At 42.3% G+C, this 16,900-nt stretch overlaps 1 protein-coding gene across 2 annotated transcripts in view; it reads left to right on the forward strand.

The window, feature by feature from the left end:
• macrod1 (mono-ADP ribosylhydrolase 1) overlaps positions 1 to 4,430 on the forward strand; it is a 124,689-nt gene extending 120,259 nt beyond the window's left edge. The window contains exons 10-11 of one of the 2 annotated variants that reach the window (XM_069669793.1): positions 24 to 49; positions 3,991 to 4,430. In XM_069669793.1, coding sequence (XP_069525894.1) covers positions 24 to 31 — 8 coding nt within the window. In that variant the 3' untranslated portion in view covers positions 32 to 49; positions 3,991 to 4,430. The remainder of the gene's footprint in view (positions 1 to 23; positions 50 to 3,990) is intronic. The other variant, XM_069669792.1, reaches the window with a different exon arrangement.
• The last annotated feature ends 12,470 nt before the right edge of the window (positions 4,431 to 16,900 follow it).

Consider the following 16,900-nt stretch of genomic DNA (forward strand, 5'->3'; position numbering starts at 1 on the left):
CATGTCTGTGTCGACCTCTGTAGACCAGTGACAGCAGCTCATTGTTCAGGTAACCAGCATGGCGTGTTTCACGTGTACTTTGCATCATCAGCAGGAATAATGGCATTCAGACTGATTGTAGCTTGGCAGTCTTAACCCCTGTGTGAGATGTAAATAACGTGTTCAGTGATGGAAACCTGACATTTCAAGCATTGTCAGGCGAGCATTCGTCACATTCTGGGAACAAATTGCTGGTTTTGCACCTCGGTTAAATGAAAATAGCTTCTTCCACTCTTCGCATTCCTGACTTTTATTTACAGGCGCAGCTGGACTCAAGCTCGCAGTACAGAATGTTGCAGAGGAAGAGAATCTGAAAAGCTTTTTCTCCTGAAGGTGAAAAGTGTCCTGTTAGAAATAAAAAACATTTAAGCTCAAGGTTTTTCCTCCACTTTGCCAGTCCCGTCTCCCCCGCTTTTCAAAGGGCACTAAAAAGGGGCTTTTGAGCCATCATTGCAGATTGATCTGTCCGTTTAAATGAAGTTTAGTAAATACGTAAATTTTATGTTGGCTCAAGCTGTGACATGATGACTTCACCCATTTGTTTTGATTGCACTGGTGATTGATAGTGTTGTAAAGCCAAGCGGTCTGGGCTCCTAAGCATGATCAGTCATTCACTCAATTATTCAAATTAAGCATTGGTATTACAACTGCAGCCTTAACCTCTAATGTCTTGCTTTCCCACTGCAATAAATCAAAGTCACCTCGTGCCTCCTAAACATTTTGAGGGAGCGAGCTCAAACATCTCAGGCTTCATGCTCTTAAAACACTGATATCCACAAAGCTAAACTCAAGACCGAAAACACAACCAGAACGTTGCTGAGAAGAGATCCTACAATTGTTCACTTTCACACAGCTGCAGGGTCAAAATCATCCCTCCTCTGTTTGTGCTTTTTTTAATATCAGAAAGCAATGAGAATAATTAGGCTTTATTTGTTGTTTATTTCCACTTTCCAAAGTTGTGAAGAATTGCAGCAATAAATTATCTGCAACAAAAACCACCAAAGATTAATCACAACAAAGAGACCATCCTGCACACACTGTACTGTCAACACAATCTTGGCAGCATTAGCAACAAATAGCCAGCGCAGTGAAGCGAGGCTGACACTGAAACCAAAGCAGGGAGAGTTTGTGTTTAATTTTAAATGAGAGGAGAAATTTCATGGTGTCAGTGGCAGTAAAGTCAAAGCAACAGAGAAATGCCTGTGGGCTTTGCATATATCAGTCTGTATAGCATTAATATGCAGGCTGCTCAGCAGTGCAAGGCAATATATATGTGTATATAGAGAGTACGCATGACATTTAACCAGCATATTTAAAGACAAACAGGGACAGAAAAAGCTCACACAGAAAAAGACACACACTCTAAGACTAAATAAACCCAATTTGAGCTGAGAATTTAAACATTTTTGCCCTGACAGACAGGGAGCTGAAGAGGAGCCGCAGAGCAAAGAAGGGCAGTCGATTAAAATATAAGAGCAGAATCCAATCAACTTTGCAGCCAAATCTCTCACATAAGCTTTAAACTTAGACAGTGGGTTAAGAGTCTTAATTTTTTAATCTTTTTCCGGACAGATCCGACCAGAAAGTGTCCGATACCAGGAAGGATTTCTCTCATTTCAATTCCGGCCTCAGGGAAGATCAATTGCTAAAAATAATGGGATCTCAAACTGCGATGCCCTTGTACTCCCTACTTTACACAAAAACCTTAATACATAGTGGGTTTACTAATGAGTGTTTTGTAGATAAAATGTCACTAAGCAGATGAAGCCACCTCATAATAACACATAATTTGCCGTTGCCAGTGTGAGCTTAAAGGATGAGCCAGGTGATATGCTCAGTTTTTCATGCTGTTAAAAAGTCAGATAAAATTGAAGAACCAACAATGATTGAAGTATTCACTGAAATTTGTCAAAAAATGGTTTCAATTAAACGATAGAGCTAATTTTAAAAGGGGGTTTATGCTAGTTTCAGCTTCATATTTCACTCTGATACCTGTGGAGTAGCTTAGCATAATTTACAGTTTTAAAAAAAGCAGCCTCTGCCTGAAACAATTCAGTCAGCTCTGTCCCTTTAAGAAACCCCGCCCCTATGAGCCCACGTTCTTCTGATTTACCAGCTCTCTGAGGCCTGCCGAGGCTGCACTTAGTGATGTCACAAAGTGCAGCGTGTAGAAAAAACTGTGTGAAACCTGGCATTCAGCCTGCAGACTGAGCTGAGAAGCCTGGGGATTACTCCAACATACTTTGACCTACAGATTTGAAACTTCACCCACGTTTAGTCTGGACATCCAACATTGTAACATTATATACATGTCTTAAAATGTGAAACAGCAGAATACCCCCTCTTTAAAATACCGTATCAGAGACAGAGACAAACACTTGTCCAGCTAGCTACAAAGTTGTTTGTCCAAACGTTCTTGTTAATGTTGACAACAGTCATGGCAGTTTTTCTCTGCTCAAGTAAATCTCCATAAACGTTGCCATTGTTAATGTTCCACACATTATTCCACTTTTAAGAGAGCTATGGGTCCCTTAAAATGTTCTGTAAAATGGTTACTAAGGACCTTCTAGCCAAGCATAAGGGAATACTTTCATAGCTATGGGCAAACACTTAGAGATCAAAGGAATTTATCTTGTAAACCTAAAAACATTCTATGGAAGTTCTATGATGCAAACCAGCCATCTATTATCTATACCGCTTATCATGTTCAGGGTTGCGGGCTGGAGCCTATCCCAGCTGTCATTGTGCGAGAGGCGGGTTACACCCTGGACTGATCGCCAGTCAATCACAGGGCTGACACACAGATAGACAACCTTTCACACTCACACCCATGAGTCACTAGAGTCACAAATGAACCTAACGCGGGACAAAGCCGGAGAACATGCAAACTCCACACAGAAAAGCCCACTTCGTCCCAACCAGGGTTCGAACTACGAACCTTCTAGCTGAGAGGCGACAGCACTAACCACTGCACCGTACAGTCCTGATGTAAACCACCTTAGATTAAAATCTAGGGGAAACCTTGCCTAAGTGGTTTTATGCAACTAGACATACTAGATGTTTCCCTCAGGAGTTGATTGAGACAAAAATAGAGTAAAAAGGAGAGTGAAGATGTTGCTTTGTGTCTGTGTGAATATGGTAACTGTTAGCTGACACGTCTGTGATGATCAGACTGAGGTCATATCAGTGTTCTGTTCAAAGCTTCTCCCTAAGCCCCCAGCTGCCAAAAAAAACAAACAATAATGCTATTTTAAACAGTGTAATATTAGTTTGCAATCCTTGTTTTTTTGTACCATTAGGTTTTTTATATAATTAGTGCAGGAGCAAGAGTCCATCCAGCTTCAGAGTTAAAGGGGTTTGTTATCTTACATCGGTGATGAGGCTTGCACTCGACATGCTGCAGTTTCAAACTGTGACACAGCATCAGCTCCTCACTTGAAGCACGCAATCAGCACTTTAAAATCTTCACACTGTGATCGGTTAACATTAGAGGCTGTTTTTCTAAAGATGCGGGCGTGTCCCTTTAAAAAGACTGTGCTAGCTGTTGTGTCTTTGTCCTCTAATGGATGTGCAGCAGATTTTGTAGCAGCAGTGAGCGAGCAGCAGCGAGCGAGCAGCAGCGGTGCTTGGCTGGTAGATGGTCCGGAACTGTCTGTCTGTGTGACAGAGCTGCAGGCAGGCCTCCAACTCTCCACTATAAACCTTATGTGTCTCCAACACCTGGCACTTCCCACACTGGCTTTCTGTTTGATGTGTGTGCGCGTGTGTTTGCATGTTTTGAGTGTGTCTTTAGCCATGTTGGACTGAGAGTGACTAATCCTCGCTAACGGATCCCTTTGAAGCAACCAGACGCTCCAAAAGCCAAAATGCTTTTAACCGCTGCATGACCGAGGTAAAGAGATTCCTTCCCTTGTTTTATAACTGTAATTTATTCTCTCCTATCTCCCACAGACGCCACAGTCAAGAGTAAACTCTGAGAGTGGATTGGTCCAGTTTGGTTTCTCGGCTATGCTCAGCATCCAGCTTCCTCCTCCTCCTCGTGTCCTCAAAGATCAAGACCTTTTTCAGCAGGAAGATAACTCCTGAATGGATGATTGCTTTCTCTAGTGCACACCGGCTCCTCTGCAGATGTTAATTAGTTTCTCTCCGGTTCCCTCTAATGGTAAAGGTAATGAGAGACGTCATGAAAGGTGTGAAATAATATGGATAATTCTTGTGAAAAATGGACCTTGATCAGTCGTGGCTCTGCATCAAGCTATTTCAGTTTTGTGATTCCAGTGTGTGTGTGTGTGTGTGTGTGTGTGTGTGTGTGTGTGTGTGTGTGTGTGTGTGTGTGTGTGTGTGCATATGTGAGACAATGACAAAAGCTCATTAAAAAGAATCACACAGGCTCCTGGTGTGTGTGAATTGATTATTTCTCTGGATGTGATACAAGTCAGTGAGCTGAGGCGTCACGAGGGAAAAATTTACATGAATATTTTTCTTCTTAGTTTTTTCAGCAGCTTGTGAAGGAGACAGAAAAATACACTTAGTTTTTCTGTCAGCACAGGAACACAGTCAGTAGATTTACATGAATACTGAGGGGTTTTATTCTACTTGTTACCCTGGATATTCACATTTAACACAGAAATATATTGGCTTGTAACTAATTTGTTAGATAACTGCAATATCAACATCATCAAATTTTATTTGTGACTTTTCAGTAACATGAATTTGTATAATATAGCAGTTATATTTAAATAATATATATATTATATATTTATATATATATATTCAAATGACACCAGAACAAAACATGTATGTATGTATATATATATATATATATGAATATATATGAATGCTTGTGTGTTGAACGGAGGTCGGAACGATCTGATGCATTCAAGGAAGTCGGGAAAAGTGGCCGCTGAATGGCTTTCGTGACACAGTGTGTAGGCTATACATATACATATATATATGTGTATATATATATGTGTGTGTGTGTGTGTATATATATGTATATATATATACACACATACATACATACATGTCTTGTATGTGTAAACTTACTTGGCATTAAAGCCCAATTCTGATTCTGAAATTCACTCAGTTTTCGCTCTGTTTTTGGGCCCCACCAGCTCATGAGGAACATACCTGTTTGCTCTTCAGCAGCTTAATGCTCCTCTGTGTTCTCCAGCTTGTCCCCAGCTGTGTCTGTCTGCCCTTTGGGTTGAGCACAGTGGGTTTTTAGAGCTCTTTTTCAGTGCACAGCAGCCCGCTGCGGCAAAAACAACATTATGTGATGGAAACGTAACAGTTGAAAAATGAGCTGAACTTCTCTTTAAAGCTTGTAACGCTGAGGTGAGCTGCATTCAGGTGATAATTCTCTGCATGTTCATCAATATGAGGAACAGCTGTCACATTTTGTCTTTATGTAATAGCTCTGTAAGATACTGATTTAATAATACTTTTCTTCTACTTAAGTCAAATCATGAATGCATTATAAAGTAGTACAACTTTTTTCTGAATGCTTTTACTGCCAGCAATATCATTTTACACTTTTACACTTTTCTAGCTTTTTTTTCATCGACCACAGCACCTGTTCATTTTTAACATCAACCATCAATCCTCTCCCTCCCTCTTTATTTCCTTTTTGTCTCCATGCTGTCCAATTCCCATCCACCCAGGCTGCCTGTCGGCCTGTCAGATCCCACCATATGTGTATTTATGCCAGCGCCATCATGTTCTCCCTGCAGCGCATTTGCATGAGTTTTTAATTGTTTGTTGTAGGATGTAACGTCACGTGTCGCCGGGACTCAGGCGGTGATTTGTGTGAAGCGAATTGAGTGTTTAGCGAGCCACAGTCCCGCCCCTAGACTCTCATCTGCCAACAACCATCTTTATTGATTCCAAACAATCTGCCACGGTGGCGCGGACGCACAGGGAGGAGGAGGAGGAGGGATGGGACAAAGGAAGGAGAGGGGTAGTAAGGGAGAAAATAAACTACAAAGAATATCAACAGGAAATTGGGAGAAAGACCCCTTTTGTCTAAAAACTTCATCTGTCGCACAGGGGATTGTCTTTTCCTCTGCTGAGCACTTTGATTCCCTCCCTGTCTGGGCCTCCGTCTCTTCTCCTTCCTCCTCCTCTAAATTTCTCGCTGTTTTACTCCACAGGATGGTGGAAAAAATAAACAGATGGAGGAAGGAGGGATAAAGAGACAGCAGAGGAAGGATGCAGGAGTTCAAACTGAGAGAGGGGGAGGAGAAAAGGTTGGGACGAGAGGATGCAGAGCCGGCGGGAGGATGGAGAGATGGTGGTAAAAGAGGGATGAAGAGCCTGATGAACTCATCTAAAGGCGCTCTGGGTTTTTTTTTAATAAGCAGCAGACTGTGAAGCTCCTCGGACCAGTCACTCTGAGTAATGAGAGAGAGGGAGGGAGAGAGACACAGGATGAGAGGAGGAAAAGACAACGAGACTCATTATCCTCCGACCAATTTTCATCACTGTCCCGTCAGTAATCTCTCTCTCTTTTTCTTTCTCAAACAGTCCACAGCTCTGTTTGAGATGACAGATGAAGACCAATTACGCTAACTGTTTCGTTAGCTTGAAGGGTGATTCCCCGCCATCCTCCAGAACATACACAGATAATCCTGTTGGCCCTGGAAATTACTTGCTGCTAACGGCCCTCGAACACACCTGTGAGTGTGTGCGTCGCCTTAATACCTTCAATAGTTAACGGCTCTGTGTGTCTGTGGAAGTGCGTGTGTGGATGCGTGTGAAAAATGTCCACAGCTTGTTGGGTTGCCAGCTTCCGACGGCAGTGAACTCTCAGGTGTTTGATGAAGAATTATTTCAGGCTGATGACTGCTGCTGCTGACTTGGTTCCTTGCAGTCTAATAGGTTATTTGCCTTGTCAACATTTTCTTGGCACTTAAACATATTTGCTGCTGTTCTGCTTGAGTTTCCTCCAGCAGGGAGACGGAAAACAAACTTTAAACTGCAATGCATTTTATTGTTCTTGCCCAAGTGGCTCTTATTCAACCTGTATTGCTCTGTGGTTACTCTGTTTCTGGTTTGGATGAAGTGTTTTATATATGGAATGTAGAAAACTTAGCGCTTTTGCAATTTTGCTGAAAGTTATTTTCTTATTGCAGCAGGTTGTTGCAGATCTGTTAACTGCAGTGTGATAAACTTACTCACCTGTTTGCAGGCTTTTGAGTGTGTAGCGGACTTTAAAGTAGGTGATGATTTATTTAAAGTGCCAATCTCGAAGATCTCAGTTTCGTTCTCTTTGGCGACACCTTATGGTGATAAACGGTCATTGTGGGAGCACACTTCCCAGATATCCAGACAGTGTCGCATGTGTGACGTCCACGGTCGGCTCCGGTTGTAACTCTTGATTTTCCTGGCTGATGGTGTCTTTCCTTTTCAGACTGTTTGCCTTCATCTAAGCGTCAAATTTGTTTCTTTTTCTTTGGATTTTCACTTCTTTTTGAAGTTGTATCTGTCGTCATCGATCTTTTCTGCGTGTGTTCAGCCATAGTAGATTACTGTTTACTCGCAACACTTGCAGAGACCAGAAAAGCAGCCGCTTAGCTCCGCCTACCCTCTCTGGCAGACCAACCACTGCTGGCTGATGGAAAATGCGTCACTAACTGGGCGCCGCTTGTGATTTTTTCCACCAAAGTCACCACAGACACCCAGTCTGTAATAATAATAATACTGCAAATGCAAAAGGCTTTCATCAGTGGGCCATAGGCTCAATCACCATTGTGTTACCTCATTCGGCGATGGATAGAGACTAAACAGACATTTTAATGAAAACATTACTTTAACTTTTCAAACTTACCACGCACTTCACAATAAAAGTATCTGCTTGACATCATGCTGTGTTGGAAGACTGTCGCACATTCATGATGAGCCTACGCAGGGGATTTAAACTGACTTAACTGTGGCTGAAATCACCGTCTATGTGTGCTATATTTACTGTCCATCATTAATTTAAATGTCCCCACTGTGAAGTTTATGATTCGATTGTTCCCTCAGAAACAGTTTAGCCTGACAAATGGCGATAATGACGAGCACTACTTTCTCCTAACAATACTGCAGTGTGTTGCATGTTGCAGATGCAGACATTATTGTGTGTATAAAGCTGTCAGTAACAATGCAGATGATTATTCATACACTAAGTGTCTGATGTGTGGGCTCACTATCGACTGAACTGCTTAGTGTCTGTTAGGAAGTAGTGGATTAGGGAATTATGTTCTCAGGATACCTGAAGTTACCTGGATAAGGCCCTTTGCTGCATGTCATCCCCACTCTTTCTTTCCTCATCTCCTCATCTATCTACTGCACACAGAAACATGCAACAATCATGTCATAATCAATCCAACCCATGCTTACAATCAAACTTATGGAAAACCATGACAGCACCAAGCTGTAATCTCACCAGCGAGATATCATCAATATCTGTCAGCTAAAGATATTTTGAGCTGAGCAAAAGCAACCACACAAATGTCAACAAGACCTCGGAGCAAATTTAAAGAAGCTATTTATGTTTGCTTCTGGTTTCACAAACTGCCTCTTATCATTGCAACAGTAACTAATTTACGCCATTAAAATCACGTACAAGGCTAAAAGGTTAGCAGCAAGGCGAACAATCTTGACATAACTGGAATAAAGAGAGTGTTCCCATTTTACCCATTTTCCAGCACAGTGTGAATCTTTAACTTACTTTACTTTAACTAACAAAGCACAAACATTTAAGGACCAAAATGTCAACTTTCATTACATAAATTTACTAAACTCCAGACAAATAAACAAGAAAATCAACCTGTACATTAACAAAGCTTATCACCGCGCAGCAGTTGTCCTCCAGTCCTTCAGTGCTTTCATTTTGACATCTCTCTGGCCTGCGATGCCTCTGAACGTGCGGTTGTGGGGTTTTTATCTCTCTGAAGAAGCCTCACAAACCTGCAGGCCACTGACAGTGTTACAGCCTGATGTTGAGATTCAGGTCGTCACAGATTTAAGGTGCTCACCTGAGCTCAGAGCTAAGCTTTGAAGCAACAGCTTTATAAAAGTGACAAGATAAGGCATTACAGCAGGTGCTCGTTGTTAGGTAAAAGTGCACTAAACTGCAAAATGAATAGCGGTTTAGGGCACGGTTAATCACAATTACTTAAGCACACTTAATCAAAATCATAAACAGTGCTGTGAAGGGAGGCTCATATTAGACAAAATGCCACTTAGCAGTGACGATCACCCCTGTGGGACGAGGTTTGTGGGACGAGGAGAAAACTGAAAGAGCTGCATGGATTTATTTTATTTCAAGCAAAAGCACGACAACATAAGTCAGACAGACCGAATGCTTTCAGAGAGGACAGTGGCCACAATTTAATGACAACACCATCCGTGCAATGATGTAACATATGGTTGCTGTAAACCAGTATTCAAACTAAGATGGTCTTCAGAGGTAAGGTTCATTACTGATGTCAACCTTCTCACCTCTGGCTCCATCAGGAAGCTGTTCTGGCGATAGAGTTTGCCCATAGGTCATCATTGATTATGAGGATGACCTTGGAAACAGTTGAGAAAACTATCACACCTCCAGGTTTCTTAAGTTCAAAATGTGTAGTTAAGTCCTCTTACTGCCTTTTCATCAATACTAGTGTTTCTTTAGTAAAACACTCAGAAAAGCTAAAGTATACATTAGTGTCTGCAAGTATTCAAACAGGAACTCATCCTTTGTGTTGACTCCAGTATATTGGACATGAACTGCAATAATACGTGTTTGAACTCCTGAGAGAAACTGCTACACACCCGGAGCGGGAGCTTTTGTGCGACATAACTGGGCTGCTGGTTGTAATGGCATCACAACATACGACAGCATGATGGGATTCATTATAATAACTGTTACAAGGGGGATGAGGGATCACAGATTTAAATAGGTGGGTTTTGAAAGAGGGGAGTGAGGGAGAGTGTCTAAGGCTCTGCTCCCCCAAGTCCAGTGCTTGGATCAGGCGAGAGGGGTGAGGAGGTGGGAGTCGGCAGATCTGAGGTTGCAGGTGGGAGTGTGTTGGTGAAGGAGGTCAGGGGAAGCTGGGTTGTGGAGGTCCTTGTGGGTGATGGGAAGGATTTTGAACTGGATTCTTTTTCAAAGATGGTGGTGGCCGACGCTGCATTGGTTCACGTGTTCCTGTGACGGATGAGCCAACACTTATGTCTGGACCAACCACAGTGCTTCACGTCGGTCATGGTCGTTCTTGTGATGGGAGACCTACTCTTAACAGCATTATATGAAGTACGGTCGTTCTCAAATCTTATAGAGCAAACAAGGAAAAGTTCTTATAAGTCTATTGAGGATTTTTACATCCAAACTGAGCTAAGAGTGTAGGAACTGTGTTCCTGTAAATCATGTTGCACTGACTATTAAGCCTCAACGAGAGGTCACTGTTTAAACTTTGAGCTCCAACCGGTGCTGCACAGACTTTTGTTTAAAGTTTAGTTGAAGGATGTGACTAAGAACTTTTAAGTGTGTCTGTATATATTTACCTATATCATATTTTATATTAGTTTTAAGTCAGATGAGACTTTGGAAAACGTATCCCTGTCAAAAAACAGATTGCACTGTACATCACAGCAGCGGCTTAAAAATAGACAGGAAGTTATTTTGCACAACTTTTATAGTAGTAGAGTATTTTCATGAAAGTGCAAACATAATGTACAGCTTTTCCTCCAGAGTGAAGAGATAAAAGTCGGATCTCTGATGTTGGGATGATATATATCTATCCAGGAACACAAGTAGCATCTCTGTGCGGCTTTTTCTTTGAAGCGTTCCCCCCAGAGTAAAATACGATCTTTAATGTGGTAGAAATGTCTAATAATAATGTTCTGGGACAGGAAGGCCTGTTCACATAGTGGTTCAACACATTTCATCATTGTGGTGATGTCAAACAAATTACATGGAAGTCAAATTAGTCTGGAAGTTGCTGGAGTCAGACCTCTTGGAACCGATTCAGAGCACCTTGCTGAGCTCTGAACCGTGGTTGTGGGAAAGTGCAGTATGTAAATGTTTGTGTGTGTGTGTGTAACCAATAAGTATAAGTCAAAGGTTTTAAGTCGTTGGAGGTATTTTTCTTCTAAGAAAATTGGGAATGGGCAGGAGAAAGTGGTAGGAGGAAAACAGCGCCGGGCACTCAGAGCGGATGAGGATTCGGCAGTTAGGTGAGACGGGTGATGTGTATGGATGAGGCCGTGATGGAGAGAGCGAGAGAAGAGGGAGGAGGGCGATGTTTACGGGTGGGGAGGTGGGTGGGGGTGTAGGGTAGCGAGGCCAGTAAACTGCTTGTGAAATGAAAATGGCTCTTTAGCAGAATCCAGGACACTTGGGCGCTGCGCTGGATCAATGTCTCTGATTTACTGTCTGAAAGCCTGTCAGAGGCAAAGAGAGGCAAAGAGAGGCAGAGGGGGGGAGACGGAGGACATGGGGCAGGGGGGGGGAGGCCGGACAGGGAGAAGTTAGAGCTTAGAGGTAGAAGAGTCCTTTAATGGAAGGAGAAAGAGGAGAGACAGGGAGAGGTAAGGATGGAGAGGGAAATTGTCCATCAGAGTGACAGCGCGTGCAGGCAGAATCAGAGGGATTGCTCCTCAAGTCCACACGGGCGAGATACAAAATCAATCTGTCAAGGCGATGGGGAAGGGCAATCTTGTTTTGTGCAGGGAATTGGTGCGGCCATTTGGGGTAAAATCAATAGGGGACACATAGCGCTTCTTAAATCCTTACTATCCCACAGAGGCCAGCCATATTGACAAACAGGGGAGCATACGGAGGCAGTACACAAATCTTTAACTTGACCCGCGTGGAAGTGATCTGTATTCTGTTGGTGGCCGTCAGGAGAAGGTGGTGCTTTCTGCTGTGCACTCAGGAAATTCATGTAAATGAGTGAAAGACAACTTTGAGGTAGAAGAGGCGGCCTTTTGCTGATATAGACTGAATTACAGGTAACAGAAATCTATCCGTTAATCCATTTATCTAGCTAGCTAGCTATCAAGCTTTCTAACAAGCGACTGACTCATCACTACAGTTTATTTCTATGCTAATATTTTAGTCTATAACATATCAAACAAGTCTGTAAGTCCACAGCAAGACTAGCTACTTTGTTAGGTGGCTAACATGCTCACAACGACAATGCTAACAAGAACATGTAGCCGATACTTTAAACCATGTTCAGCATCTTAGCTTAGTGTGTTAGCATGCTAACATTAGATATTCGCTGTATGCTGTCACGATTTGTCTGTCTGTCTGTGTACCCTTCTAACTGTCTGTCTTTAAGTCTTCCCTCAGGATCTATCTATCATGTGTGTATGTGTTTGCCAGTGTTTAATGTGTCTACACTGCATTAGTGTGCGCCTGACTGTGTTCCTGAGAGTATCTCCATGTCTGAGTGGCTTAACACACGTACACACTCACACACAAACTCGCACGCACACACCCAGGTGGAGCTCTGGGGCCGAGGATGACAGGCCGGACGTCTCGACAAGAGTGTTTTTTTCCGCACCCTCGGGATGCGGGGAGTCTGGGTGGGTGGGGTGTGGGGGGTTATTTTATTTTTATTTTGAGTGTTTAATGTATTAAAAGGGGCCGGGGTAATGAATTATAATCTTTAATGCAGAAACCGATCGATACCACCAAGAGAATAAATCAGCTTTTACTGAGAGCGTCAAAGCCCCTTAATACACTCGGGGAGAGAAAGGGAGTGCATGGGGGAGGAGGACGGGGAGGAGGAGGGACGGAGGGAGGCAGCAGGGACAAACTGTTTGGAGAGGAGAAACAATCCCGAGCGAAGCGGAGAGAGCGAGGATGATGATGAAATAGAAGAGAGGGGGAGTGTGGGGTGAAGGGGAAGGGGTGGAGGGATGGATGGGAGAGGGAGGGAAGTTATAGATGAACAGACTCACCTTTGGGCTAACCTCATTGAGTAAAAGCCTGGTGAAAGCTCCGAGATTTTGACAGTTTTGTGAGGAGGCGAGGTTGCAGGGTCAGCCGGTGTGTGCTTATACACTCCACTTTCTTGTTATTTTTCCACCCAGTTGTATTGTGTTCCCTCTCAATGATCCCCTCCCTGACTTCTGTCGCCCGGAGCAAAATATAATTAATTGAATTACACCACCACTTCTCGATCAAAGATCACCTCGCCGCTCTCTTGTCTCGCTGCCTGCCCAACCTGAGGGCCTCTGCTGGGAGAAAAATCCTAACAACAATCTATGAATTACAACTTTTTATTAACCCAAAGTGAAGTTTGTGTGATGTGCGCTGATTCTAAAACAGCCAGACTGCAGAAACGAATCAAAATACCAGCTCGATTTGGATTCAGCTGATAGATTCATCTCAGAGGCAAGGGCCAGGGCTGAACAAAAATCTAATGCACCACTAAGTATTTAGGATGCCTTGCCTGTTCAGTTAGTCGACTAAGTGGTTTAAGCGAGGCCTTGGTCGCTGGAGGCTCTTTAGGAAGACACAGTCATTAAAATTTGATAGCTCAGGCTAGGAGGTAAATGGGAAGAGAGGGCTGATGAGGAAAGATACAGGAGAGTTTTGGTTTGGAAAAAAAGAAACATGAAGACGAGGGAAGAGAAAGAGAAGCCTTCAGACAGAAAGAGAGGAAGTCCTCACTCGAGGAGGAAGGCCAAAAGCATTGAAAAAGAGGGCTGAGAAGGTGATGTTAGCTGATAGTGTTACACCCCTCTGGTGCTCAATAATTAAGCAGCTGAGAAGACTCTCGAGATCCAACTGTGATGTCAACCAAGGCAACCATCCATCATTCATCGCTTCAGGGATCAGGGGTGGAGATGGCACTTAATCACTCATTTTGTGCCAAGACTTTTCTCTCAATATTTTGCGCTTTTTTTCCCTCCAAGGTTTTTTCTGACTGCTGCTTGTTATGCTTGCAGGGAGAGGGCACTCGTTTTATTTATCCTGCTGAATAAACAGAGGTCAGACTGTAAACAAATCACATTCCTGTTTTTGTATTCATGCTCCCTTTTCAAATGCCCCTCTTAAAGAATTTCTCGATATCGCGCCGGGGTCAATAAATGAGGAAAAACAACAACCCGTGAATCCTCTCTCTGTGTGTGCAACCCCAAGGTTCCTCCTTTGAGAATTTAAAGCCTTACCCTTCACTTTTTGTCTGCGGGTGCTGTCTGTTTGTGTGCCTGAGGGCGTGTGATTGTTGCATTGCACTCATAATAAGCCGCTGAGTGACTGGCAGAACCAATATCTTGCTATCGCTTTGCCCTGCGCTCACTCAGGCGGCTCGGCATGCAGCCCCCGTCATGCATCTCAATTCCACAAACACAATGTTCGGAGCCGAGAAAAAGAGCCTGCGTTTTGATTAATGTCACCATGACAACTACATAATTCATGAATTGTATTAGCGATCCATTTGTCATTTGCAAATCATAATTCAGGATGTGCGTTTGGGGAGGGTCGGCTGGAAAGAAAGAGCGGTGGCCTGTTATTATCCTCAGTGTTGTCCTCTGCGCACACACTCACAGTGGAAAACAACCCCTGCTGGAAACGCTGACGTTTCCTCGTCCTAATCTGGAAGGCTGAAGCTCTCTGGAAGTGGCCTGTCTCATAAGAGGGCCCTTTAGCTTCATGATGAACTCTCAGGTCTGCTCATTTGGGAAGCTGCATGTTAATTCCCTCCTCTTCATCCGTCTGTCTGTCTTTTGGCAGCGACCCGGCCGGCTCTACACTGACACCATTTGGTGCAACAGTGAAAGGAGGTAAAGAGGATTCTCATTAAAGCACTAGAGCAGATTATTTGCCATTTGATCAATGACTGGATTTACACAGGAACCCTAAAATGAAATTGGATTTTCAACCATATGTGAGCCAGATGGCAGGGTTTCTCAGTGTTTATCCTGCTGAGCACAGATCACATCCGAGGGTTACAAAGAGGTTTATCATTACAGTTATGTATTTATTTTGCTCTCTGAAAATATCAGACCCTCACATAGACGCCTCCAGCTAGGTTTGAGATAATTTAATATTAAGTTCTTTTCTTAAATACTAAATCTTAAATACATTTCCGCGGCTCCTTTATTAGGTAAGTCAATTCCAGGGATTTTTAATGCTTGTGGTTCACCTTGATTCAGAGCTAATATTCAACATTTTATGAGTACCTGATATCTAACAGCTTCTCATTTGTACCTTGAAGCATGTCTCACAAAATATGTTCAGCAGTTATAAGTGATACTTTTTCAACTTTGAGTGAGCTAACATAAAGAGGTGATCAGAAGGTACAGCCGGAGTGCGGAACATTTTTAGTTATTCCTAATAAGGTTTAATGGCCGACAAGATGAAGAACATCTATCACAGAACTTTAATGCCAGAGTTAAATTTGCATATGAGGGCTTTTACTTCTAACAGTCCTTCTTCACTTGGATTTTTCCTCCGACTCTGAATAACAAAGACAGACTTTATATAATAGTCTTACATGTGATCTTCCTGTTAAAGTCTACTTTGATTATCATATTTCTAATGCAGCTTCTGTAATTGAGCGTTTCCAAGCACACTGACAAAATGTAGTAAAAAGTGATGTAAAAAACATCAATAATATTGTTAAGTTATGATTGAAATGGAGGGAAAACATTAAAATAAAGCTTTATATTTATATTTCCTTTATTTCTGGTGAGTCATTCCTTGGTGAAAACGTATTTGAGATAAAGAAGCTTCCTTAGCATTAGCTGACCTGTAAAGCTTGTTGGCTAATATGTAATAGCTATTGTTACAAGAGTTTGTATTGTAATACAGCAGTATGCAGTTCAATATGGTGGATTAACGTAAGCAGACGGGTTGCAGTACCTTTATGACTAAAATTAGCCTCGACTAGGTTGCTAACATTAGCTGAAAAGACTTTTGCTCATGTGTGTTTAGCCTAGCTTAAAGTGTTTTCAGTAAAGCTAGCTTAACACAAAGTCCTCTTGACTGCTTGGATTTTACCAGATTTAACCAGAGAGTATTGAGCCTTTTAAGAGGACAAGACGGGTACAGGCAATAAAATGTGAGAAATCAGCTGGGAGAACTGGGGAATCGTGACGTGCGGTAATTTGGACGGACAAACTGTACAGGTTGAAGCTAAGCTACATGCTAAGCAAAGCCTGAATTTGATCTTTGTTGGTAATAACCTGGTGATTCACTCTTACACTCTGGCCATTCAGTGGGACAATTTCTTAAAGAAACACAAGGTAAGAAGTAAATTTACCTTTTCCTCTCAAGTAAACAAGCTAGGAAGTATTTGACATGCTGATATTTTGTGTTTTTAGCTAGCTACAGGCATTTTGTTAGCATGTTAACAATATGCTTCATATTATTACGCTGATCTTTTTCCCTCCGATGGTGTGGTTTTGAGAGGAAGACGTGTTGCCCCCCATTATATGGATTAACTATCAGAGTGAAGAACAAAAAAAGGAGGAAATAAGGAGTCCAAAATGAAAGTGAGCTACAGTAGTTAAATATACATCTAAGTAAGTTACATTTTTAACTGATATGTGATAAAGGAAAACTAATATAACAGTTTTTAGTTGTCTGATAATGTTTTACTACATTTTGTCAGCTTTGGGGCTCAATGGCGAGGCGGTTACAACTTACACACACTTGGAATCATTTACATAAGAATTCATTTATTCATGTATTCAAAAATACTTGAAGGAAAACATATTTAAAATAGTCGAACATACAAAAGCATTACAGCGGTTTGCCAGGAGCAAATGAAATAAAACATTAGTTTTTTTAATTGAGAGTCGACTGCAGTTCGTTCTCAGTCTGCTTCCACGTCTCCGCTGGAGTGTTGATTGTCTGGAAGGCAGAAGTCTA

Source organism: Semicossyphus pulcher, unplaced genomic scaffold, assembly GCF_022749685.1.
Source record: "Semicossyphus pulcher isolate SPU_LCO1_2020_fin unplaced genomic scaffold, fSemPul1.0.p SCAF_2, whole genome shotgun sequence".
Lineage (NCBI taxonomy): Eukaryota > Metazoa > Chordata > Actinopteri > Labriformes > Labridae > Semicossyphus > Semicossyphus pulcher.